Consider the following 14,652-nt stretch of genomic DNA (forward strand, 5'->3'; position numbering starts at 1 on the left):
TCCCATTCCCCCCCCCACCCCCGCAAAATGTCTCTGGTATATGGTTGTTCATTATTTTTGTTATTTTCTCGCCTGGTCCATTATACTCCTGCTATCACTAGTTCACTTTTTAATCTTTGATCTTATTGCTCTTTTTTTCTAATTTATTAAGATGAATTATGAAGGCATATAAATTTACAAATCTTTCCTAATTATAGTTTTAGTTGAGCCTTCTATTGAACTTGTAATTTTGCTTTTATTTCCTCATCAATCCAATGCTCATTACAACTATACATTTTAATTCTAAAGGATCTTAATTCAAGGAGCCAGACTTTTTTTTTCTTTTTAAAGATTTATTTATTTATCCATTCAGAGCTGAGGTACAGGCCAGAGGTGCAAGGGCGGTGAGAGGTTTCACCAGAGACAGAGTGGGGAGCAGAACAGGCAAATCGACGAAGTACACTGCTGAGGGGAGCAGTGGGCGGGTCAGGAGAGGTCTGCCGTACCATGTGGTCACCTCCGGGACAGGCATCAAACTCATTCTGAAGTGGCTTTAGCTTCTCAGTGATGTGCTTTAACCTGTTGCGCCATCAGGGAGGGCCCAAGCCAGACTTTTTAATTCATATTTTTGTTATTTATTTTAAATTGCATTGGATTATGCTATGGGAATGTATAGTCTTGAAATTTTCTTGTTTTGAATTTGTTTCTTATTTTGAAAGTTTCTTCTTTTAAATTTGTGAAGGAGTTCTTTGAAATGAAAGACATGATGGATTCTCATAAAGGCTTCTTGGACATATGAAAAAGCTTGTATTCTCTATTTGTAGATTGCAAAGTTCTTAGTACATCTATTAAATTAACTTTATTGGTTATATATTTAGTTGTTCTACAAATTCACTTTTGTGTTATGTTTAACTATGTGTATCATATACATACCACTATGTAAAAATTACCCCAATAGTTGGTGACTTATATTACAATTTTTGTGGTTCAGAAATTTGGGTGCTTCTGGCTTAAGGTCTCTCATGAGGTACAAACTCATGGGCCAGAGTCACAGTCCTCTAAAAGGTTGACTGAGGCTGGACGGCCCCACCCCCAGCCTGCTGGCTCATGTGGCCACAGCACAGCCTTGCTTTCCTTGCAGACTGCTGGCAGAACAGTCACATGAACCTCTTCACAGGGCACCAGAGTGTCTTTTTGGTGTAGTAGCTGGCCTTCCCCTGAGAGATGAGCAGGGAGCTGGAGAGGGGGAGGGGAGGATGGCAGAGAGAGAGGGAGAGAATGGGAGCTAGAGCAGGCCCATGCTTCTGTTTGGGACTTAGTGGTCAAAGTTGCCTCTGTCACTTCTGCTTTATTTCCTATTCATCAGAAACAAATCACTAAATCCAGCCCACATTCAAGAGGCAGCAAATTAGGCTTCAAAGAATCTGTAAATATTATTTAAACTAACAATTTAATCTGAATACTCCACTATTTTTATATTTTAAGCAATTTCTTTCTGCCTCTAGTTAAATATATGAAGCAAGAACTTTTTGTGCTTATTTAGTAAAGTTCATGAATTGTATCTTTTTCATAAAGTGCCTATTATGATGTGATGTTGATTTGTGATCCTGTTTAGTACTTTTAATCTTAAATTCTACTTTGTCTATCATTAACATTTGCAATTTTTTTTGCTTTCTTTTTGTTTCATTTACCTTATTTTAACCTCCACTTATTTTTTTTTCATGTGTGTTTCTCACAAGCTATCTATACTTGAAGTTTATATTTTAATGTAGTCTGGTAAGCTTGGTATTTTAGTGGAAGGATTTAACCCATTCACATTGAGTATTCATGGTTAGTATCGCAGCAGACATTTTTTGAAAAATTGCCTTTTATTCATATTCATTATTTATTTCCCTTTTTTCTTCATTATTCTTTTGCTTTTGCTTGGTGTAGTCTGCATTTTTATTATTGTTTTCTTTGGCACTTATGTTGTACTTCTCGATTCCTAAGTGGTTATCTTCCCATTCATGAGATTTCTAAACAATAATGTACGCGTGTCTATTTCCCAAATAGCGGTAGCCTTGTGCTTCCACTGCTCCCCTTTCTCTCCTAATGTAAGATGAAATGTACTTATTGTCACACTTTCCGTGGATGTCCTTTCATTCACATGACATATGTAAAGAATTTTTATTTTCTCCCTTTACCTCCCCTGAAAATCCTAGCTATTGCTCAGGCCATCATTTTAGTTCTTGACCATTATTGGGTTTTCACTTCTAGTATGTTTCTTTTATCTGTTACTTATATTCAAGTGAGGATTGTTGTTCACATTTATATTATTTCCTTTTGGTCTTTCCATGACTCAAAAACTTTTTATCGTTACTGCTGTTATTTGGTTAGAATATCTCCTTGAATGTTTTCCTTTGAGATATGAGGATGTATCACTTCTTGGTCTTTTGCCTAAGATCAAGTGTGAGATATGTGGATGTTATGTTCTCTGAATCTTGAATACAGGAACTTTGTAATGTTTACTTTTGTGTTTCTAACACCTAAAACTGTGTCTAGTACACAATAAACAATGCATATTCTTTGTTCTCATGGTACTAGATCATACCTGTTCACATATATCTTTCTTCTGTCCTGAAGAACATTTGTATTGGTGATATTTGGTCACTTTACCTATCTGCAAATATTTTCTGTCAGACTAATAAGTTAATGATGTTTAGGCCAATATTGAATTCTTGGTTCATATCCTTTTCTCTCTTTAAACATATTCTAGGTGCCTCGTTAGCGCAGTAGGTAGTGCGTCAGTCTCATAATTTAAACATATTCTTCCACCCTTTTTCTTCCCACTATTGTACCTGAGAAATTTGATGCCAGGCTGATTCTTTGCCCTTTGTAACTTGTTCTTTTTGCATGGTCACTTCCAAGAATTCTACCAGGTAATGGGGTATTATTTCCTCCATCAATGGTGCATGGGAGTCATGAGCTCTTTCATACTTCAAGATGAAGTCTTTTTATAACCATAGAAAATTCCCTCTCTTATTTATGTAATTATTGCCTCTTCTCCATCTGTTCCTTTTCCCTAATTCCAGGATGCTTATTATTGGCATATCAGTCCCCTTGCCTCTAAACTCTAATTTCTTACTCATTTCCTCATGATTTCTGTCATATTGCTTCTTGCTCTGTGAGCCTGATTTTTCATCTGCCTGCTCTTTCAGGTCAATAATGTACTTTTTCAGCAACTCTTTCCTTAAGTTAGTTCTAGTCTGTTGATATCTTAAATTTGAGTGGCATATTTTTAATGCCGAATTACTAGCATTCTTTATTTTTTGGCCCTCTTATTATTATTTTAAAAATAAAGTTATCCTCTATCTCCTCCTCTCTCATCAGGAGACAGGATTTTAGCAAATTTGATTCATCTACCTCTCTCCGGTTACTGGATCTCATTAAGTAGAAAGGTTATTTCCATTTTCTGTATCTTGCTTAAGCTAGGTTAAGCGTCTCCATAGTCAGAAGCACGATAGTTTTTACTTCTGCATCAAGAGTGTAAGAGGAAGTCTCTATGTTCCTAGGTGCCCCTAAATGCCAGTGTTATTGTTCTTTTGGCTTCAGAGATATAAAGAAGTTCTCCTGTATTTATTTCAGTAAGATACAGCTCTGTCCCCCAACCTGGAGCATGCATCTGCTGAGGGGTGTGGTTCCCTTTAATCACTAAGTCCGAGGGGCCCCCCAGGTCTAATTCTTCCATGTTCTCACTGTAGGGCTCTCTGCTGCTGCTCCTCTGTCCCCCTTCAGGCCTGTACATCCTGCCATAGCCTGTGCCTTCTGACACCCGCACACTGCTCCAGTTTACTCATCCCAGCCAGCAGAAGGCTGGGGAAATGAAGAGTGTTAGAGTTGCAGAATCCTTCCCCTTTCTTCAAGTTTTGATAAGGAATAGCCTATGTTTTTGCAGCTCGTTCGCACACTCTCAGCCCAGTATAGGTGAGATTATATGAATTAGCATATAGGAAAATGTATAGCATATAGGAAAACTAGCATATAAGAATTACAGGATGTTCAAGTCAGAAATAACAATAATAAAATGAATCTCAGTTTATAAGGTGCTTTATGGTTTTCATGCAATTTTGTATACATAATCTCACTTGAATTTCAATGAAGCCCTGTCTGGTAAGTGTGAAAGTTAGATCCCCATCTTACAGATAAGAAAACTGTAACTCGTGAATATTAACTTGTCCAGGCACAACTGGGTAATAGTGCAGCTGCACTTGAGAGCAAGTCTTCTGTTCTCTGGACAGGAACATTATACAAGGCTTGCTGATTTGTTTCCAATTGTCTTCCTCACCTATTAAATTGCATAATGATTTTTGGAATCCTAAGTTATATGTTTTTAACTCATTATATTGATTTGAACAACTTAAAATGTATGTAAATTCTGGGCTACTGAGTATAATAAATTAATAAAATTTTCTTATCGAACCTGAAATCTAACAAAAGAGGAATTTGAAAATAGCTTGTGAAAGATTAGTGTAACTAGAAGTGTATATTATTTCCCAAAAGTAACTTTTTTGAAAGAGGACATACACTTGGAAATGAGTACCTTATTTTTTTTTCTTTTGCAAGGTACTTTTTAAGCACTTGCATTTATCTTACTGTGCCATAGACTCCACCATTTCCCTGGCAGGCAAAATATTGAGAAAATGTAACCTTGCTGCTATGTCTCATATCTTAGAGTTTAGTAGCATAGAAGCAAACAAATCAATAGCTGTTATGAAGACCTTACGTTTGACCTGATCCCAGTTCTTTTACATGCTAACAATGTGTTTTAAAATTATTATCTCATATTCAGGAGTGATGATCCAAATTTCTAACAACTAAAAAGTTGGTCAGTGAGCAGTCAGAACACACATCTCTCTGAACACATGGCATGACCTTGGGATGGCAGCCCTGCTCACAGCTGCGCAGCTCTTTGTTTTCCTGGGTCCTGTCATATCCAATCTCTCATTTGATCTGGAGAGACATATTGGTATCCCCCTTTTGCAACTGAGGGAATCACAGCCCAGGGAAGTTAAATGTAAGACCTGTTGAATGGAATTTTGGCTCTTAGTTTAGTATTCTTTCTAGAATAGAAGTGACCTTCTTTTTAATGAGAGCAGCCATTTTTTTTTTTTTTAAAGATTTATTTATTTGTGCATACAGAACTGGGGTACAGGCCAGAGGCTCAGGGGCGGTGAGAGGCTTCACCAGAGACAGAGTGGGGAACAGAACAGGCAGATCAACGAAGTACACTGCTGAGGGGAGCAGCGGGCGGGTCAGGAGAGGTCTGCCACGCCATGTGGTCTCCTCCATGTGGTCTCCTCCGGGGCAGGCGGGAATCAAACTCATGCGGAAGCGGCTTTAGATTCTCAGTGCTGTGCTTTAACCCGCTGCGCCACCAGGGAGGGCCAAGAGAGCAGCCATTTTTAATAGCACAAATATCATCAGCTCCTTTCAGTGAGAACTTATAGTAGATGGCGGGCAAAATGAGTAATCCTCCTTTCCTCCATCTTCCTGTCCCAAGCTAATTCTTCACTTCCAAGGAGATGCCTGCTCTAAAAGAGTGAAACACTCAGGCATGAGCAGATTTTTCTCAGTGGAAGAATTGACTCAGCCTCTTTACTACAGTCACAAGACATTAAGTACAAAGCCTTACTTTAAACGTGCTTTCTTTTAACTGCTTGTTTTTCTCTTTCCACAGAATGGTCTCCCCTCAGGAAGCAACCCGTATGTTTTTAATGGTGATTTTGTAGATCGAGGAAAAAATTCCATAGAGATCCTCATGATCCTGTTTGTAGCTTTTCTTGTCTATCCCAATGACATGCATTTGAACAGAGGGAACCATGAAGATTTTATGATGAACTTAAGGTAATCTAGACTTTTAGATTTCCTCTTTCATTACCCACTCTGGAAAATGCTGCCATGTGTAGTTCCTAGCACAGAGTTAGAGGTGAAAGAAGATCTCAAGGAAGACTCCAGTTCTTACTCCTGTTTTCCTCACCTGAGTACCGTTTGCTCTGAAGTCCCTTTCCTCTCTTGTCTTCCATTTCTGTTCTTCCTTCCACCCTTCACATGGCAGGTGTGCTGCGCCAGGTCCGAAGGTGTGGTAGTCTGTCAGCAGGCTTAGAAGGAATCATTCTTCTGCTACTCTTTTGGCTGGCCTCAGATGTTGTCTCTGAAACTAATACTATGTTTTTCTGTGATGTGTACATTTTTTATGACATGGTGATTGCTTCTGGCATAGTTGTTCACAAACATATTTTAGAACAGCTGTGACATAGCATTTCAACTATCTGACTCACTGGAAATTTGAGGAATAGACTGGTTAAATGATTTACCACTTTTTGCTGACAGGCATAGCATATATCATTGTTCCCCTTTCCTTTCTCTCCCCCCTCCCTTTCCCCCCTCCTTCAACTCCTCCTTCTCTTCCTGTTTTCCCTCTTTTTCTGTTTTTTTTTTAATTTCTTATTTTATGAAAAACAGAAACCAATTGCTCTGGGACAGTAGAATGCATGACATGTTTCTTTTCATCCTGTATTCTGGGGTATCTTGAGCAAAGCTCAGCAACTGATTAGTTTTGTATTTTGGGTAGTTTTGGCATCTGACCCCTCTACAGAGTTTTGATTCTGATTATCAAATGTGGACACAAAGCTAAGACTATGAAGAAAAAAATCCAAAGCCTTTTATCAAAGGGCCATTATATATAACATAGCTCAATATTTTTATTTGGGCATGCCATTTATCTTTTCATTTATTCACTTAGCTGGTCATATTTATGTGTACGACATTTAATGCAAAGCACACAGTTCTGCCCTCGTAGAGTTTACATCCAGTAGAGAAGACACACCTTTGGATGGCTATTCAGTATGATGAATCAGCATTTATGTAGTAGCGAATTTGCAAGGGCGATCAGGACAGTCAGACAGGTTGGAGGAAAACCAAGAGAGTGTACTGTTGCACAATCCAAGAAAAGAAGTTTTTGAGAAGGATGGTATTGCCAGCTGCCTTAAGTGTTTCATGGGGGCAAGAAAGGTGAGGCCTGAGAGGTCCTTTGGTGAATGCAGGACTGGCTTCTCTCAGAGAACATGTTATGCTGTAGAAGCCTGACATGATGTGGTTTACATGGAAATCTGGAGTGAGTATGCTGTGTCCTAGCCTTACCATGCTGGTTATTAAGAATGCATACTTTTTACTGAAAAAAGTTTCCATCTCATTAAATCTTCCTTAAAGACTACTATTCAGGCATTAAAATTCCTGACACTGTCTATAAAGTCTTCAAAACCGTTCTGTGAACTGTATCAAAGACACTAGAGACAACTTGTTACCTTCTAGGCTTTACTCTTTTTTTCTCAGTCTTCTCTAATCCTCCATCCCATGATCCACTTTAAGATAGAGGCAGTCTGGGGCCCTCCCTGGTGGCGCAGCGGGTTAAAGCACTGCACTAAGAAGCTTAAGCCACGTCTGCATGAGTTCGATTTCCGCCTGTCCCGGAGGAGATCCACATGGCGCGGCAGACCTCTCCTGACCCGCCCGCTGCTCCCCTCAGCAGTGTACTTCGTAGATCTGCCTGTGCTGCTCCCCTCTCTGTCTCTGGTGAATCCTCTCACCCTCCGCATCTCTGGCCTGTACCCTAGTTCTGTATGAATAAATAAATGAATCTTAAAAAAAAAAAAAAAAGAGGCAGCCTGAGAGATCCCCACTGAAAGGCATTCTCTCTCAGTTTCTCCCAGCTGCAACTGCACACTTCTCTGAACACTTGCATGTACACACCCTATGCCCACCACATTTCTTAAGTTGTCTTGTAATTGTTTTATGAAAATGTATCTTCTTTCCCTAATTATACTATAAGCTCTTTGAGGATAGGGATGATGTCATTGACTGCTTTTGTTCATTCTCATCATACTGAACAAAGACATGAATAAGTAGTCGTCAGTTGCCACTGAAGTCTAGTTACTTGAGCTAGATACTGTGATAACTAGATGTCCAGGGCTTTCTTTTTGCCTAGCTCATGTAGTAAGAATCATCAACATTTAATTGTATATTTTAAATCCTATTGTGGGACCTCCTTGGTGGCACAGGGGTTAAAGTCTCACTGTCTAGCTATCACCAACCACTGCAGCATGAATTCCTTCCCCGCCTGGGAGCTGACCCACATGGTGCAGGAGACTTCTTCTGTCTCGCGCACTGCTCCCCTTTTCTTCTCCCTATTCTGTCTCTAATGGGTCCTCTCACTCCTCACACCTCTGGGCCTACACCCCAATTCTTGTATGTATAAGTAAAAATAAATCTTTAAAAAGTAATAAAAAATCTCTCTTTTTTTTCCAGGTATGGTTTCACCAAAGAGATTTTGCATAAATATAAGGTAAGATTCATACCTTTTTTACATTTACTTTGCTGTTTATACATCGAAGTTAAAAAAGGAGCCTTCATGTAGAGTGAGGGGTGAGCTAGCCAGAATCCACGCCAATTAAAATAAAAGCATAGCAGAAAGCCCTGGCCATAGTTGAGGCCTAATTGTTTTTCCTGTCTAAGCAAATATTTTTTTTCTAATTATGTTTATTGATGTGACATTGTTTTACAACACTGTATATGTTTTAGGGATATAGATTCACACCTCTACAAATCTATAAATGTATATTATCACCCCACGCCCATCATCAAAGCCCTGATAATCTTCCACCATAGTCCATTAGGCCCCCTCCCCACTTTGCTTCTATCCCCACTTTCTCTCTCAGTGTTACATTGGGTTTCATGATCTGTCCTGGTTTGTTTTTGTCTGTTCCTTTATTTTGTTTTTTATATTCCCCAAAGGTGTAAAATCATTCAGTATTTGTCCTTTTTCTTATTTTTTTTTTTAAAAAGATTTATTTATTTATGCATACACGAACTGGGGTATAGGCCAGAGGTGTAGGGGGTGAGAAGATTCACCAGAGACAGAGTGGGGAGCAGAATACGTGGGCTAACTGAAATACACTGCCGAGGGGAGCAGCTGGCGGGTCAAAGAGGTCTACTATACCATGTGGGTCACCTCCCTGGCTGGGGTTCTAACTCCAGCTGCTGTGGCTGTGGATAGCTTCATAGTGCTGAGAGTTAACCCCTTTACACCAGGGAACCCTCCCCAGTCTACTTTGTGTTTGTGAATTTTGTGTCTGTGTTTGGACATTTCATATAAATGGTATCAGCCATGTCTTCAGGTCATCCTTCATAGTGCTGCACTTTAACCCCTTGCACCACCAGGGAGGCCCCTTTCTTCTTTTACTAACTTTGCTTAGTATGATCTCCTGCATTTTCATCCATGTTATTACAAATGGCAAGCTTTCTTCATTTTTATAGCTGAGTAGTATTCCATTGTATATATACACCACATCTTTATCCTCTCCTTTGTAGTCGATACTTAGATTGTTTCTATAACTTGGCTATTGTAAATAGTGCTGCAGTGAATATGGAAGGGTATATATCCCATCAAATTAGTGTCTTTGCATTCTTTGGCTCTATACCTAGGAAAGGAATTGCAGGATCATATGATGGATCTGTTTTTAATGTTTTGAGAAACCTCCACACTGTTTTCCTAAAGGATGGACTGGTCTACATTCCTAACACCGTATAGGAGGGTTCCTTTTTCTCTGTACCCTCACCAATACTTGTTACTGGTCTTTTTGATATGGACCATTCTTGCAGGTGTGAGGTGGTATCTCATTGTGGTTTTGATTTGCTTTTTCCTGATGACAAGTAATGTTGAACATTTTTTATGTGTCTGTTGACCACCTGTATCTCTTGGGAGAAGTGTCTATGTGCCTCTTCTGCCCTTTTTTTTTTTTTTAATGAGTTTTTTGTTCTCCTGTTGTTGAATTGTATGAGAACTCTCTGTAGATCTTGAATATTAGTTTCTTGTCAGATGTAAGATATGCAAATATATTCTCCCAGTCAATAGAAATTAAAAATTCCCTTTGCTTTAGTAATAGTTCCTTTCGCCGTGCAGAAGCTTTTTAATTTGACATTGTCCCACTTGTTTAGCGTCGGTTTTGCTTCCCTTGCCGCTGTAGTGGAAGCCCCAGAGACCTCCTGAAGCTAATGTTGCAGAATATTTGGCCTTTGTTTTCTTCTATATAGGTCTATAAATTAAACCTATTCACTTTTATGTGCATTTTACCAAAAGTACTGACACATTCCATTGTTTTAAAGGTATTCAAATTTGTTTCTCAGGTATGATAAAACACACAGGCGAGGAAATGACTATCCCTGCCTAAGAACATGAGGGGATATGTTTTTAACTCACAATTACCTAAAGACAGGTGGCACCACACTGAGGGGCTCTGTGGGAAATGCCAGCATGATAGCCGAGGAGAGAGGGAAAAGTGTGCAGGCACCTGTATTGTGGTTTCCGTGGGAGTGAAAGGGAAAGGCAGCATAAGCGGCTTCAGGATTAGCTACTTTGAATAATTTCAGCAGACCCTGGGACATAGGGGCTGTCCTGATAACCTGGCTGTGAGGTGATCAGCGCAAGCGAATATTGTCCTAGAGAGTGAGCACCCTGTAAAGGAGGTGGACTCTGCATTAGATGCTTTGCATAGGAATGTCGCTCTTATTTTCATATGAAAGGAGAGTTATTTACTATCCTTAGGAATTAAGTAGCCCTAGAAGGGGCAGCCTCTCCTCAGGATGCCAGCCAGACACCAAGATGTCAAAGTATCCAAAACACCAAATGAAAAGACAGGCTCAGTGGATCCCGGTTGGTTAGCCACTCCATCCTCACATAGAAACTGGCATGAAAACTGGCTTTTGTCTATACACTGAGTCTATCTATTCAATAAACTTGATGCTCGCAGATAAACAAAACTTACACAAATCCTTACTTCCAGATACATGGGAAAAAAATCTTACAAGTCTTGGAAGACGTCTATACCTGGCTCCCAATTGGTACAATCATTGACAATGAGATCCTGGTCATACATGGCGGAATATCAGAGTCCACAGATTTGAATTTACTCAACCGGGTAGAAAGGCACAAAGTAAGAATCAACCTTTGTATGAATTTAATCTCAGACTTGTACTAGGACATGATCCTCTTTTCCATTAATTATTTTTGATTTGTGTTTTAGTGGTTATTGTAACTTTGAAAAGACCAATATAAGAAAATCTTAACTTGTGTAATAAAGAGCTAATTGGGAAGCCTATCTGAAGAAAACTTTTTTTTCAACTCACGGTGAATGTGGGAAAATGAGGAAATGTTGGCATTTTGTATAATTTCTAAAGCAAAAAAACCCTGATTTTTAAAAATTAGACTAATATTATAGTAAAACACGCATACTATGTACTACCTTAACCATTCTAAGTGTACAGCTTAGTGGCATAACAGTGCGCATCGTGTGAGCTGTCACCACCATCACAGCCGCCATCTCCGCAGCTTCTCATCTTCCCAAACTGAAACTCAGTTCATCAAACGTGAACACTTCTACCACTTCCTGGCTGCGTGACTGGGCGATATGTTCCTTGTAGGATATTGTCCTTAGTTGAAAAATGTTCAATCAGAATTTAATAGACCCACTTAAAAGAGATCACTGGATCAATGAAATGAAGGAGGTGGGTGAGTTGGGTAAGGTGACCAAATGTTTTTCATTGCGTTGGGGCACAACGATGCAGACATAATACTAACTGGTCCTGAAGGAAACTAGGCAGAGGATTTGGTTAAAGCATAAATTTGGTTTTTTTTTTTAGATGAAATCTGTACTGATGCCACCAGTTATGTTAGATGAAGATCTTGTTGACCTAACGATAAACAAAATGGGTACAACCACTGTTGGCTATGGAATCAGAACGAATGGATGCCTTTCTGAACAGTTAACAAAGCGTGAGTGGGAGCAGGTAGGTAATCAGTGTTCACCCAGGTGGCAACGAAGATGCAGCGGAGATGTCCCTTACAGTGTGCAGACAAAAGTATCATTCTCTATGAATTCATCACTATATTAACAGCTTTATTGAGATAGAAGTCACATATCCTGTAATTTACTCATTTAAAGTATACAATTCAATGTGCTTTGGTATATTCACAAAATTCATAAAATTCAATCACAATTGAATTTTAAGACATCTACCTATTATCAGTCACCCCGCCATCCTCTTCTCACCCCCTGATCTCTTAATTAACCTTAGGCAAACACTAATTTCCTTTCTGTCTTTATGGATTTGCCTATTCTGGACAGCTTATAAAAGTGGGGCCATATAATATGGGATCTTTGTATCAGCCTTCTTCACTGAGCCCAGTGTTTTTAGTTGCACCCTCATTGTAGGAAATAATCAACCCTTCATTTCTATTAATACTGAATAATATCCCATTGTATGGATAATATATTTTGTTTATTCATTCATCAGTAGTGGAAATTTTTGGTTGTTTTTACTTTTTGACTACTAAGACCAGTGCTGCTTTGAACACTCACAAGTTTTTATATGGATATATGTTTTCATTTCTCTTGAGTGTTTATCTACAAGAGGATTTACTGGATCATAAGATAATTCTAACATTTTGAGAAACTTCCAAACTGTTTTCCCAAGAGATTGCACCATTTTACATTTTAACCTCCAACGTATAAAGGTTCCTACTCTCCACATCCTCACTAAGAATTGTTATTATTTATGCTTTTGTTTATATAGCCACACTAGTGAGTGTGAGAAGGACTTTGATTTGATGTGGTTTGGGAATTTATTGAATAATGATGTCACACATCTTTTCATGTGCTTCTTGCTCATTTGTGTATCTTCCAAAAAATGTCTCATCAGATCCTCTGCCCATTTGAAAAATTGAATTATTTACTTTTTTATTATTATAAGTTTTAAAAAAATATTCTGTATATAAATTCATCACCAGGTATGTTATTTGTAAATATTCTCTCCCATTCTGTGGCTTAATTTTTCCTTCTTGATGTTGTCTTTGCAACACAAAATCATTTCATTTTGTTGAAATCCAATATATCTATTTTTTCTTTTTCGTTTATGCTTAATTTCATTGTAGATTGTTCATTGTTGGAATATAGAAATAGAATTGACATATACTGATCTCATATTGTGAAATTTGATAAACTTATTCATTCTAATGGTTTTGGTGGATTCCTTAGAATTTTCTGTATACAAGACACATTATCTGTAAAAGATAATCTTGCTTCTTTCCAATCTATCTGCCTTTTGTTTCTTTTTCTTGAACTCCTAGTACACTGTTGACTAAAAGTGATGAAAGTAGACATCCTTTATTTTTCCTGTTATTAGAGGGAAGCATTCAGAATTTCATCATTAAGTATGACACTAGCTGTCTGTAGATGCCCTTTATCAGATTAACTTTCCTCTGTGCCTGTTTTATTCATTGTTTTTATCATGGAAAAAGTGTTGGATTTTGTTGAATGCTTTTTATTTTATGTATCTGTTAAGATGATTATGTGGAATTTTTAATTCTATTAATATGCATTTTACATTGATTGATTTCACATGTTAAACCAATTTTACATTCCTGGGATAAATCCTACTTGGTCATATAATCACTTATATGTTTCTAATTCAGTTTGCTAATTTTTTGACAATTTATTTACATCTATATTCATATGGGATATTGGGTTTTTCTTGTGATGTCTTTAGCATCATTGTAGAATTAGTATCATAGGATGATTTGGGGAAGTATTCTTCCCTCTTCTGTTTTTTTGGAGGCATTTGTTAAGTATTGATTTTAATTCTTTTCCAGTGTTTGGCAATTCATCATTGAAACCATCTAAGTCTGGGGTTTTTTGTAGGAAGTTTTAAAATTACAAATTCACTCTTCTTTCTTGCTATATAATTCCATTCATATTTTCCACTTCTTCTTGAGTAGTTCATAACCTAGTAATATTGAGTTTATACCTTCCTTAGAATTGATCTACTTCATCTACTTATCTAATTTGTTGACCTAAAGATGTTTGTAGTATTCCATTATATACATATTATAAAACTTCTTTAAGTTTGGTAGTTGATGTCCCCTTTTTCATTCCTAGTTTTAGTTGAGTCTTCTATTTTGCTTTCTTAGTCTCATTAAGGTTTGTCAATTTTATTGAACTTTTTCAAAGAACCAACTTTTTGTTATATTGACTTTTCTCTATTATTTTCTATTCTTTACCTCATTTATTTCCATCCTAATCTTTATTCTTTCCTTCCTTTTGCTTTCTTTAGGTTTAGTTTGCTCTTCTTTGTCCAGTTTCCTATGAGGGATTTGAATGCTACTAATTGGAGACCTTTTTCCTTTTTAGTGAAGCTGTAAATTTCCCTGTAAATACTACGTTTACCCAATTCCATTAGTTTCACAGTGTTACACATTTGTGTTCATCTCACAGTATTTTCTAGTTTTCTTGGTGATTTCTTCGTTAACCCATATTTTAGTTTATGCATATTTGTGAATTTTCCATGTTTACTTTATTAATTACTACTTATATTGAATTGTGATTGGAGAACATACACTAGATGATTTATATCCTTTAAAAAACTATTGAGGGTTTTTAAAAATGGCCTAACATATGGCCTATCTTGGAAAATGCTCCATGTGCTCTTGAGAAGAAGGATTATGTTCGTGTGTGTGAACATATTTATAATAGTTGCTTTGAAATTTTTGACTGCTAAGTCAACATCTAATCCTCTCAAAAGACA

At 37.7% G+C, this 14,652-nt stretch overlaps 1 protein-coding gene across 2 annotated transcripts in view; it reads left to right on the plus strand.

Annotated features, from left to right (window-relative positions):
* Positions 1-14,652, plus strand: part of PPEF1 (protein phosphatase, EF-hand calcium binding domain 1) — a 97,160-nt gene that overhangs the window by 66,129 nt on the left and 16,379 nt on the right. For both annotated transcript variants that reach the window (XM_012730370.1, XM_004690079.2), the window contains 4 exons: positions 5,696-5,862; positions 8,323-8,359; positions 10,857-11,006; positions 11,713-11,859. In XM_012730370.1, coding sequence (XP_012585824.1) covers positions 5,696-5,862; positions 8,323-8,359; positions 10,857-11,006; positions 11,713-11,859 — 501 coding nt within the window. The remainder of the gene's footprint in view (positions 1-5,695; positions 5,863-8,322; positions 8,360-10,856; positions 11,007-11,712; positions 11,860-14,652) is intronic.

Source organism: Condylura cristata, unplaced genomic scaffold (assembly GCF_000260355.1).
Source record: "Condylura cristata isolate star-nosed mole 26May11 unplaced genomic scaffold, ConCri1.0 scaffold00027, whole genome shotgun sequence".
In the NCBI taxonomy this organism is placed as follows: Eukaryota; Metazoa; Chordata; class Mammalia; order Eulipotyphla; family Talpidae; genus Condylura; species Condylura cristata.